The sequence below is a fragment of the Apteryx mantelli genome, chromosome 9 (assembly GCF_036417845.1).
Source record: "Apteryx mantelli isolate bAptMan1 chromosome 9, bAptMan1.hap1, whole genome shotgun sequence".
NCBI lineage: Eukaryota > Metazoa > Chordata > Aves > Apterygiformes > Apterygidae > Apteryx > Apteryx mantelli.
Genome location: NC_089986.1, coordinates 29,028,955 through 29,041,376, shown reverse-complemented (window position 1 = coordinate 29,041,376; position 12,422 = coordinate 29,028,955). Strand labels below are relative to the sequence as shown.

At 41.1% G+C, this 12,422-nt stretch overlaps 1 protein-coding gene across 9 annotated transcripts in view; it reads right to left on the bottom strand.

The window, feature by feature from the left end:
• ARMC8 (armadillo repeat containing 8) overlaps positions 1-12,422 on the bottom strand; it is a 74,863-nt gene that overhangs the window by 11,043 nt on the left and 51,398 nt on the right. For 7 of the 9 annotated variants that reach the window (XM_067302037.1, XM_067302038.1, XM_067302042.1 and 4 more), the window contains 5 exons: positions 11,493-11,553; positions 6,831-7,031; positions 3,889-3,984; positions 2,322-2,404; positions 1,919-2,000 (listed from right to left, as the gene is read on the bottom strand). In XM_067302037.1, the coding sequence (XP_067158138.1) occupies positions 1,919-2,000; positions 2,322-2,404; positions 3,889-3,984; positions 6,831-7,031; positions 11,493-11,553 (523 nt within the window). The remainder of the gene's footprint in view (positions 1-1,918; positions 2,001-2,321; positions 2,405-3,888; positions 3,985-6,830; positions 7,032-11,492; positions 11,554-12,422) is intronic. The other 2 variants (XM_067302044.1, XM_067302045.1) reach the window with 1 other exon arrangement.

The window sequence follows — 12,422 nt, the reverse complement described above, 5'->3', positions numbered from 1 at the left end:
CTGGATCACAGGATTATTACATTACAGTGACAGCACAAAACTTGCATGATCAAATCCCCCTTGACCTCCCAATAAGACTAATAAATTAGACACCCACAGATTAATATCACAACTCACACTCCCAATTCAAGGATCAATGCTTAACATGCTGTAAGTATATTGTATATCCTGACAGAAGATAATTTCCCCATCATTTCTAATGTGAAACTGTGGAAAGAGGGTGCCCATACTCTAGGGCCTCGCCTTTATACAAACATGAATAACTGAGAAAGTTTCTGGGCCTGCAGCCAACAAGGTGGCCAGACAGCACCGAGAAACTAGTGAATCAGAAATTTTCTGGAGCCCATGACTTCTGATAACTAGAATACAAGCAAAACGGAGAAATTCAGGCCTAAATAAAATGTCACAGAGAAGCATGCCCAGCAGACATCTTACTTGTGTTAAAACATCTGGACCACTAGAAACATCTGAAGGCTTTATTCTTCCCTTTTCTGGTAATGATTTCCTGTTTTTCTGATGTTCACTGGTAATACTGAATTGCTTTCTGGGATCTGGTCCTGCTTCTGGAAAGATACCAGATCTAGAAAGCATATACGATGTCTTCTTTGTCCAAATAATCTCAGACCAACACTGAAGAGCTGACAACCGTTGAACAACGGACCTATTCTCTGCTTTGACTTCAGGTGAAAGAAGAGAACTCCCCAGTGCAAAATGAAACATGGCAGCTAATGGTCACGTTGGACACACTGTTGCACAGATTTTAAAATGGATTTAGCTCCCTTTCAACTTTGCACTCTCTTGTGTTTAGCTTCTCCCTTTTCCCATCCTAAATCTAGATATTTTTAAAATTGTGTCTACTAAATCAGTCACCACATCAGGAGTGCTCAATAACTTGTATTCCCTGGCTGCTACACCAGGGAAACCCATTCTTTTAAGATGGAAATCTTAAAAGATTCTGCCCCCTCAACCCCTGCAGAATATATTCCCAATCAATCCAGTGAAACAGAGCCTGTCCTGACCAACCCTTTGGGACTTCTGCATCTCTGCAGTCCCCACAGCCATGCACGGCTTGGGAGTAAGTTCTCACAAGTGCTCAACTTCGTTGCCTGCTTATGACTCTCACTTACAACCCTGGAGCCTTTATTGCTTCCAGGGTCTGCAGCAAAGCTCTGGACACTCAGCTCACATTACTGTGCCTCATCATCAGGTTCATCTCCTCACCTTTGCTGAGGAGGCTTCCTCTGGCCTGGCTATTTCGCTTCTGAAGAGGGAGTCAGGCTCATTTCAGGCGATTCTTTTGCTGATTCTTATGGACGTCTATACTGCCTCAGCTTTTAGGTTTCCTGCTGTCAGACTCTGCCTGTTCCCCATTTTCAAGGCCTCAAAGACATTGAAACTGAGACACTGGTTTATTTATCTGCACTTAGTGACAGTCATATCACAAGACATGAGATGCTATATATTTATACATTTTGATCCCATTTAATTTTGCTGTGGGTAACTGCATTCTATAAAAATGTGTCTTTTTAAAAGTCTTGTTGAGGTCTTTGGTTTCAGTTATAATATCTGCAATGAGATTTAGAAGGTAGAGAATTACAGAAAGAAACGTAGATCTAAATTCGCTCATAGGGCTTATAGCTGCAGTCTGAACTGTGTCATCTAATGTGAGCTAAAAACTAAAGAAGGAGACATAGTCCCCCTAGCGTCCACCAAGCACGGACCACAGCATTCTTCACTACTGCTTGTTTTTGTTGATTTAGGACTCCTAGGAAGAGGTCAAGGAGTTTTGATTTCTAGGTAATTTCTATTATGATTGTACAGAAAAATATTCAAACTGAACAGACCTCTCATCCTTGGTGCTACTATTTCAACTGCCCAGAGCACTTCGGTAGCTGAAACCTGACTTTTCTTTACTTACCTTCATTAAAGGTTTCCATACAGCATGATCCTGAAAACTTGTCCTGAGCTGCTGTACAGAACGGGACAAACTGTGCAAACATCTACAATGGAAAAGAAACCTTCACTGTAAAATATACATATACACACACACATTATATGTACACACACTTATGTTTCTATAATATATACATTACTTCTACACATACAGAAACAGTTTAGAATTTGATAATTAATAGCCTGTAAATAGCAAAAGGAGAATAGTCTACTAGTCCAAGATAATTTTTTCCCCCAATAAGTTTTCCAGCAGTGGAAATGGCTTCAAATTTGTTTTAGCTTTTAAAAGATTAGCAGAAGCTCTAGCAAGTGCAGCATCAGACTTCAGCACGACAGAGTTATTTGTACAGGTCAGAAAAGCCTCCTACCTGACTGCAGCTAATCGCACCTTGATACTAGATTCAGACAAGCCGTTAACAATACGGTCCATCATATTTTCAGTCTCAATGATCTGGAGCAAAAAAGGAATTAATGCTATGTGAATAAAACAGTATAGACATTTATGGGTTGTTGGGTTTTTTTTGTTTGTTTGTTTGGGTTTTTTTGCCTGTAACATTAAAAACATTGCATATAAAAAAACCCTATGACTAAAACACCATCAAGCCACGTTATCTTCCCAGATTAAGTGGAATAAAGCGTGTAACCGCATGTCATTTAGAAGACAACATCTACACGCTTTGCTTAACTACTGCTTTTAAAATGGTTTTATTAATCATCAAGGAAGACGACAGTTAAAGATATGCTTTACCCTTAATGTCATACCAAAATAAAAGGCAGCATGTACAAGTCCACACAGTATACACAAACCACAGATTGGCGGCATGCTGTGAAACCATCTGGAAAAAGATACACAGCAGTTCACCTTCCATATTTAGACATGGTCAGTCCCAGCATTTAAGACTAGGATAAAAGGCAGTTAATATCAGGGTGAAAGATAACTTTTCTATAATAAATGATCCCCCCCCCCCAAAACACACACACCAGTCACTCAGTGAAATAAATGTCCTTTAGTTAAGAATCATTGTTGTTCTGAATTTCTGCTAACCCTTACTCTTTACTTTAGTAGTAATTTGATGTATAAGTAAAGGCATCCCTATTATTAACTAAAGAAGTTCATCCTGCAACAAAAGGTTTGAATTTGGGAGAACCTGAATCATTCCCCCAGTGGTAAACTCTCTTGCCAGTCATTTTTTCTATATCATGTTTTCCTGCCTCCTTTCTGTTCATATCTTTCTTCCTTCTCTTTTTCCCCTTTAACCAGCAAATAAACCCAGAAAGTTCTCCTGCCTCCTGACCTTAAAATTTTTGTTTGATATAGCAGCTACATGCTTTGTTTAAAAAATAATGGTTTTGAGCATTAATTTCCCTCCACTTCCCACACACATCAGGTTCTTAACTACACAGAGCACCCATCAGCCACGCAGAGCCTCTCCATCGCTGAGCAGAATTTGTCCTCCTTCAGATCAGTTGCTGTTTGTTTTATTTTCAAGCAAATGTTCGGTTTACAGAAGGATACAGGACAACGTAGCTATTTTCTGTGCCTCAGAACACAGGCTTCAGAAGTGTTAGCACTCCTGTGCCATGACAATATCTCTGCACAGTTATGTGCAGAAAGAACATGTTAAAATACGATACAGTGAGAATCCAGTTCAACCATCACTGTGAAGATTTGTACATAAACAAACTTTTATCTTATGTATTGCTACATTAATTTTTGTTTGGATTACATACAAAAAGTGCAAGAGAAAAGTCTGTATGAACATAACTGAAAGAAAGCCTTGTCATTTCAACTTATTTATACCACAATGAAAAAAAATAAGATGGGGGCGGGAGGGGGGAGGCGCACGACACACGCGTCCAAATTCTTGCACTGCCCTTCAGCACAGCTTTCAGCTGTGTCTTTGCATGACTTGCTAACACTTTTCACAGGCTCACCTTTTTTCGGATATCTTCATCGTTTGCTCCAAGGGAAGCATAGAGCTTGAAAGCAGCCTGGCGCAGTTCATGAGCATGCTTCAAGTCATGGTCGAGCTATTTAAATAAAGAGTAAATATCAAATTTAGACACTTAAAAAAAAACTACAAGTGATATTTTCTTAATAGTTGTAAGCTAGTGCATATTCACTGGGAGGTCAAGGGGGATTTGAAGATACAAATTATGTGCTATCACACCATTTTTGAACTAATGAAATAGAAGGTGACTGGGAATAGCCAGCATGGATTTATCAAGGGTAAATTCATACCTGACCAGCCCGAGTGCCTTCTAATAATACAATGACTCCTCTGTAGATGAGGGTAGTCCAGCAGAAGTCACCTACCTTGACTTTAGCAAGGTTTTCAACACAGTCCCCCACAGCATCCTTGCGCTCAGGTTGAGACTTTATGGTCAGCATAAGTGAAAAACTAAGCTGGACCATGAGGGTCAGAGGGCAGCAGTTAATGGTTTACACCAACCGCAGACTCGTTACAAGCAGAGCTCCTCAGGGCCTATTCTGGGACCTATCCCGTTCAATATCTTCATCAATGACCTGGAGGGGATGGAGCGCACCCTGATCGCGTTTGTGGATGACACCAAATTGTGTGTGGGGGGGATGCAGTCAGCGATCTTGAGGACAGGGCTGCCATTCAGAGCCATCTCGATGGGTTGGAGGAATGGGCCAACTGGGAATTCAACAAGGAGAAATGCAGAGACCTGCACTTGGGAAGGAATAACCCTCTGCAGTGGTACAGGCTCTGCTGAAGAGGACCTGGGGGTAAGCTAAACATGAGCCAGCAGTGTGGCAGCACGCCCTGGAAGCCAAGGCGGCTAACAGCACCCTTGGCTGTAGCTAACAGGAGCGCAGCCAGTGGATCACAAGAAGTGATTACTCTCCTTTACCTGACATTCATTAGAGCAAACCTGAAAAACTGTGCCCTGTCCACCCCCCATCGTCCCCCTGAGCACAAAAAGGATGTTGATGAACTTGAGCAAGTTCAGCAGAGGGTCACCAAGATGGTCAGAGGGCTAGAGCACTTGCCCCGTGAGGAGCTGGGCTTGTTCAGCCAAGAGAGGAGAAGGCTGAGGGGGGACCTGAGAGCAGCTTTCCAATACCCATAAGACTACGAAGATCATGAAGCCAGGCTCCTCATGGAGGTGCACAGCCAGGAAAAGGAGAGAAAGCAGTCAGATTGAAAGAGGAGAGGTTATTACTGGATATAAGGAATAATTTTTCACCTGGAGAGAGTCAAATATTGGAACAGATTACTCAGATTGGTTGTTTAATCTTCATTCCTAGCAGTTTTCAAGAGCTAGCTGGACAAAGCAACCTTGAGCAATCTCATCTCAGGTCAGCATTGACCCTGCTTTGAACAGAAGATTAGGACTAAAGACCTCCTAATGTCCCTTCCAACCAGAATTATTCTAGGATTCTAACTGCCCTCAAAACTCTATACCAAAGGGTTCCATAAAATGAAGTGGTATTTAAATTCTACACAAAATGTTTGCCAGAAAAATGAGAGTATTATACAGCAAAGCACTGAAATAAAGGAACTGTCAAAAGTTAAGCTGTATGAGTAATTCTCTTCGGTGCAGCTATATTAAAGCAAAATGTATTATGTCGTTGTTAAAACTATTTGAAATAGAAGACTAATCTGTTCTGCAGAGTCCTCACTCATCTAGTTTTTACCTTATAGGGTGTAATTCAATGCATTTCTTACAAGGTAAGCACCCTGGCTTCACAGCTGACTATTTTTAGAGACTTTCTGAACACTCAAAGCAATGTCATAATATTTATAACTGTTCCACTCATGTTTGGAACCTAATGTTTTGCACGCTATAGCCAATGACCATTACTTCTCAGCCAGCTACTAAACTTCCTTCTGCTTATTGTTTTATACAGTGACTAACAGTTTTTTATATTTCATTTGCATTTTTACATAGAATACCAAGCATCTGTATAGGCAGAATCAATCCCATTCTATAGAAGCCTGAGAAGTGAGTCTGCTTCTTGGGCCAACTTTGGGGACAGGGGGAAAGGCTCTGTAAGGCAGGTCTTTTGGATCCTTCTGAAAAATCAGCAGGCTGTGACAGGGGAAGGGAACAGGCAATGGATGTTTCCCTATGTGGAACATCAAAAGCAATCTTGCCTCTGAGGTTGATCGATCCAGTAGTGCTTTGGAAACTGTATGCAAATCTGGAAACAAACAGGTTTACAAATGAAAGCTGTGTGTACGACACCTGTGGAAGTAATAGTCTCCGAGGTGTATTTGGTCTCTGTTTATCCAATCTACTTGCAAGTGCAGATAACTCATAATATGAAACACTACACGACATCCAGATGTTTTTTTCTGCTTAACCAAACAGAACAGTCTCTGAACTTAATATTTTTCACAAACCTGACCTAAGAATTGAAATCAGTCTCTCATCACATGGGCTATTATCTCTTATGAAGCTGAAATGCACTGGTTCCTGAAGATAAGCCTTTTAAACTCTGCAAAGGAGAAACATGACAGATGTCTCAGTCTGGTACTTTCTTACTGTCTCTGGAAAATGTCATGAAACTCCTATAGTAAAGCTATGTTAAAGTACCCAGAGCCCATCTCCCTATGTTCCGTAGGGAAGAGCAGCAGTATCCTGCTTGCAGGATGGGGAGACCAGATATACACAAAGATCTTAGCTTGGATATTAGAGGCTCCAGAAAGAGCAGTGAGTGAGCAAAGACCTGGGGACTACATGCACCAGGAACCCAGTCCTGCTGGACCTTTGTCACCTTTCTGATGAGGAACTCGGATGCAAGGTTTAAATAGAATAAAAAACATTCCGGGCATTTAAGTCACCATTTGTTAATGTCATTGTTTTCGCACGCTTTCGAAGGTTTCGAACCAGATGAAGAAACATACCCTTTTGATGTCAGTGATTGCACTCACTGAGCTAGGATACTTGAAGTAGTCAGCAAGCATGACAATGAGGTGGTCGGTAATGCTGGCAATTCTCTGGAGCTCCACATCCGTTTCAATCAAATAGGCCAGTGTTTCTGCTCCTTCTACTCGCTCCTCCAGCAGTCTCTCCTTACTACACATCCGAACCAAACATGGCAGAGTCTGAAAAGTTTTTTTTTTTTTTTTTTAAAAAAAGTGACCATGGTCAGAAGTTTAGTAAAACTTAAAAAATCCACTCAATAATTCATATTTGCACAGGCTTATTTGTATTAAACAAAAAATTCAGAAGTACCCATGCTGCCATCAAGATGCACTTGATGCCTCCTGCCATTTTATGATCTGGGACTGACTGAAGACCAGGTAGCCAAGAACAACCTCAGGACTTCCTTGACCCACACTGGCTGCCAAGAGCCCTAAGTAGCCGCCTAAGTAGCAGCTTTGAACAACCAGAAGTGAGGCCCTCTTGGAATCCGGGTCCATTTTTCTGCCTTATCCCTGACATACCCCCTACGTTGGTTACAGTCACAGGGCAACATTTTTGTCATACCTTCTCTACTGTAAACACTAAAACCAATAATATATTTCTTTGCCCGAAACTCAGTGAAAGGCACTTAACCCTGTAAAGACCAATTCGCCAATGGCTGGGACTCAACTCTACTCACTCGAGCCTCACCAAATAAAAGTATTAACAACTTTCATGAAAATCCATCAGGAATAACAGAGCCAAGGCTTTGGCTTCTATAACTCCACTAACTTCAACAGAATTATGCTAGCAGAGAGCCTTTCTCAGCGTTATGTTTTTGGGAACTGAAATAACACTCATCCAGCAACTGTTCAAATGATTAAATAAATATCTTATCTTCATTCCAAAGAAGCAGAGTTAGGTGACGTGCCTACATTTATTAAAGAAAAAAGTGTTACCACAAGGATGACTGTTCACATTGTGAATCTTTCAGCTAATCTAATGAACCAAAGCACCTCCTCTTTGCATATCTTTCATTTAAGACATCAGATAACCAAAATGATGAAGAGTTTAAGCCTGAAGAGTTGAAAAACAATTTTAACACAGACAGACCTCAGGACCTTGCATTTCCTTAGCAAATTAGCCAGAACTCTTTTAAAGAGAGGAGACAGTTTCTGAGGGCTAGGAAACTTAAATACCCCTCAGAAATCACCTCATTTCCAAAAGTGAGATTTCTAGGACCTCTGCAAATTTGTTCCAAGTGCTTGAAACTCTTCAGGCATTGCATTGTTATGATACTTTTTCATCTGTATAATTCAGAACGGCACCATAATGATTAAATACCGTTAGTTTCAATTACTGAGCTGGCATAAGGGATATTAAAAAATAAGTCTAGCATAAGCACAATCATAAAAGCTGAACATAAGCTCTCATCACAAGTGACATTCGGGTCGACGAAAAAAAGAAGTGGAATTCCATTACAGACTGAACCACAAAGGTACTGTATTTCCCAGTTCTCTCTAGTGTCAAATAGTCTGAAAGGAACAATTTTAATTCCTTAAGAACTGTTAATGCCCAAGAGATGAAGAGGAAAGGCAACATTTAAGTAGATACCCCAAAACACACTTTCAAACTATGCCATAAGTATGTGTGAAGTGAAGAAAGATAAGGAAGGTAACAACAGAAGTTAATCCATTGAAAGCAAAACCTCTTTTGGAATTCAAAGACTAGATTTTGTTAAGTCATGGGCTGCAAGTACCTATGAATCTCAACACCTTTCAACTTCACACAATGCCATCAGTTTAAAATTAAGCAAAATCAGGAATTCCAAAGAACACATTAACTGTTGCGTTAGACCTAAGGGGTTGTACAACATAATTAATGTAGAGGACCATGGTACTGTGTTAGAAGCATAAGAGGAACGGTTGCAAAGCACACCTGACCTTTCCTGGCCACCAGATAAAGTCTGAAATGCTCTCTGAAAACAGACTGTAAAGATGGAACGTTTAATTCACACAGCATCACTGGGATGAGTCACGGTATCTGGACAGATGGTCACTTTCGTTATTAGGATTTCAGAGAAATAACTTCCATTCCAAGCAAATCTCCATTAATTAAGAACCACCTTCTTGCTCTCCTTCCCACCCCAACAGACTTGTTTTTCACATGTTACAGGCGCAACCCACTAAAACTGAGCAATGAAAAAAATGTATCAAACCCAGTTTGGAAATGCATACGCCTGATCTTTCTGCAACTGAAGAAATTTTGACTGCAAAGGGTCAAAACTCTTCAACAATTTCTGAAAACTAAAGGAGGCATTTTTTGTTGTAGCTCACAGGAGGTCAAACAATTTGCGACTGGATTTACCACAGACTGAGACAAAGTGATATTCTAAAAGTCTGAGCTCCTGGAATGATCATCAGAAGGAAAGAGGGAATTAAATGAGTTATTTGAACAATCAGAATAAGGTGGCAAGGTTCTGTTGCCCTCCTTCTTTCTCCACTCTTCCGCCTACTCTCAAAATTTTCAGCAATTTTTAGTCCAAAACTTAAAATGTTTATTTGTGCAGAAGAAGCTTCCATAAAAAAAGAAAACTTCCCTCTTGCTGTAGAGCAAAACTCCATAAACTGGCAGGCAAATCAACCCAGAAAGGTTTGCAAAGCCTGCAGTTACTGGGACTGCCCATGTGGCATAGCAGATGGAGCTCCACGCAGACATCTAGCGGTCAACTATCAGCAGTAATTTGCCTTTGCCTACAGCAGTAGTTCCCTATTTCTTCCCCCCAGAGAGCAGTTCTGGAGCCCACACTTCCTCTCAGGATACAGGGTTAAGCAGGCAGTGGGGAATTTCTGAAGGGAAGAAATTTTGAAGTTAAGAACGAGGCTTGCAAGAGAGAGAGGTCGGGAGTATGAAATTGTGGCCTCTCTGCAGATGTTGTAGGAGAAGGCAAGACAGACTGGAAAGGTGTTCGGTATCAGAATGAGGGAGGACGGTGGAGCTGGGCGTCCTCACTCTAGGTCAGGCCATGCGCCTGTGCAGAACAGATGCTACCATCCCCGCTAGCAGCACAGCACTGGAGTAACTGCGTTCTGGACCTCCTTGCTTAAAAAGGCTGGAGGGAGGAGCCTTTGCTTCAGCCAACAGGGATTTGCATCTGCATGTCATTACCTGGAATGATGGACACCAAAAATCCCACTAATGAAAGCTTTAGATACATCAGACTACTGCTACAATCACTGAAAGGGAAAAATACATTTTCTTACGACAGTATCTTACCTACAACCTACTCATTCTCCAACATTCCCCCAAAGTAGGCCTTCGGGACAGTTCTGGACAGAGACTCTGGTGACAGTTTCCCAGGAGCCCTCAAGAGTTTGCACAAGACCACAGTCAGAAGATACTCATCAGTATCTTCCATAGCTTTTAATGGTGAGAACTACTTGTTGTTTTAAGCAGTAAGCGCAGCTATCTGCAGTGCCGCGGGCTTGCAGCACGCTCTGTGGTCACGCTCGCTTATCGGTTGTCTGTTCACGTGAGAGGAACTCAACACCACAGAGAGGCCTTCACAGCCAAAAACAAACGACTGCTGTCAAAAACTACCGGGTTTCAGATCTCAGACTAGCAAATACTGACAACAACCGCTTTGCTGATTGCTGGTTAGACCCTTCAGTCGCGAGATTCATTCTGGGAACACGTACCTTACCGATTTCAGAACAGCAGTACCTACAGGGAAAGAAATTTAGCTTTCACACATTTAAACTGTTTTCTTAACTCTGCACTGTGTAGTATTCTCTGGAATGATGGATTCTAAAAAACATACTGAAGAAAGCTTTGAGTCTGCCAGACTCCTCTTCTGTAACTATTAAAGGAAGTGAACATCTTTTCTTACTTTAGTATTACAGTAATACTTCAGTATAACAAGGAGAAACAAGCAGTGCTAGTATTTTCTGATCTCTGGCTGATACGCTTGCTCACCAGCAGCTTTTTCTGACTAGCTACAGAAGTATGAATATCAAGAGAAACATGACATTCCTATGGTGTTCAATGAAGTTAACTTTATTAGGAAGTTAGTTAAGGAGAGTATAAAAATCGAATCCAATATTTCAGCATGAGAGTGTTCTTTTTGTTTATAAGAAATTTCCCCAGCCAAAGTATGAAGCAACGATGCCCAGACAAATCTACAAAAACGTTGTGAAACCTGAGACATCATCTGCCCATATGACAGACTCCATTTATAGATTGTGCAAGTATTATGACTAGTCTTGTGAAATAAACTGGTGAAAGACAAATTAGTGCTCCACCTGTATACAGAGACCAAGCCAGTAACGTTGTTTCCAGGTTACTTACATATGATGACTGAACTACAAACATCAAATGGGGGTGTGTGTCAAACTCTGGGATATTTATACCTGGATGCAGACTTCCTAGTATGATTCTTTACGTAAAGTTTCTTAAGAGCCATATTGCTGTAAAAGCTTAAAGACACAGAGGGAAATTAGGGATCTGATTTTTGATTAAACATCTGGAGAACTTGGTGCTTTTGAAATCTTCAGTATAACAAACTTTTTTGTAACTTTTTATACGGGACATACAAATAAAAGCAGGGATAGATCCACATGAGAGTTTTCTGTGTTACACACAAAACTGTTTAACCTGCTCACCTTGAGAACGATGCAGGAATCGTCTGTTCGTATCGCTCCAGCTCTGCACATGGAAGTAAGGCTGCAAGGGGATAATAAAATATGCATTCACCTATCACTTTTTTTATGCACGTAAGAAAGACACTGCAAAATAAATGACTGTACCAGTGAAACGTACTTCACTCTGCTCTACTGTTCATTTCAATACAGAAAACAAAATGAACAACCTTCATGAAGATACAGGTGCAGCGTACACCAGCCTGTCCTTTGCTGCACACAGGATGGGCCAGCACTTAAATGATAAGGAGCAGATGGATATAGGGTTGGTAGCTGACAACACAGCTTAGTCAGAAACTGTGCAAGCTTTGCGCTAGCCTAGGAGATGCAGTTTTGTGCTAATACTTTTCCACAGGTGTCTTAACACTCTGTTGGAATAAGCACATCCTTGCTAATGATACACCTGACTGAGTCGCTACCATCGAACCAAACCTGTGGTTGTTCTTTCTTAGACAACATTTGTGGTAAAATTACAAACTGGGAATATGACAATTCCAAGGTCTCGGACTGCAATGTTGATACACAACAGCAGGCAAGTGCATTAGTTGCTTTGTGCAACTACCCGTACACATGCTGCAAGCCACCACAAATGCAAGTAGTTCATCGGTTTATATTTATATTTCAGGATGCAGGTATGTTACTTCTATCAAAGTCAGGAGAAAACAGTTCACTGTGCTCTGTTACCTGCTCAGCTGCGAGGAAGCAGGAGGAGGCTGGAGGACGACTGCTCTGCATTCAGTGCAGAAACACAGTCAAGTATCTTTTCTTGCAGCTTTTGAACTAAGTCCTTGTACACGGCTTTTAGAATGCCCCAGTTGTGAGGTTTAAAAACAAGAACAAAACTCCACTGAATTTCAGTGAAGGTGACTGAGAACTAACATGTTTCAACTCTCA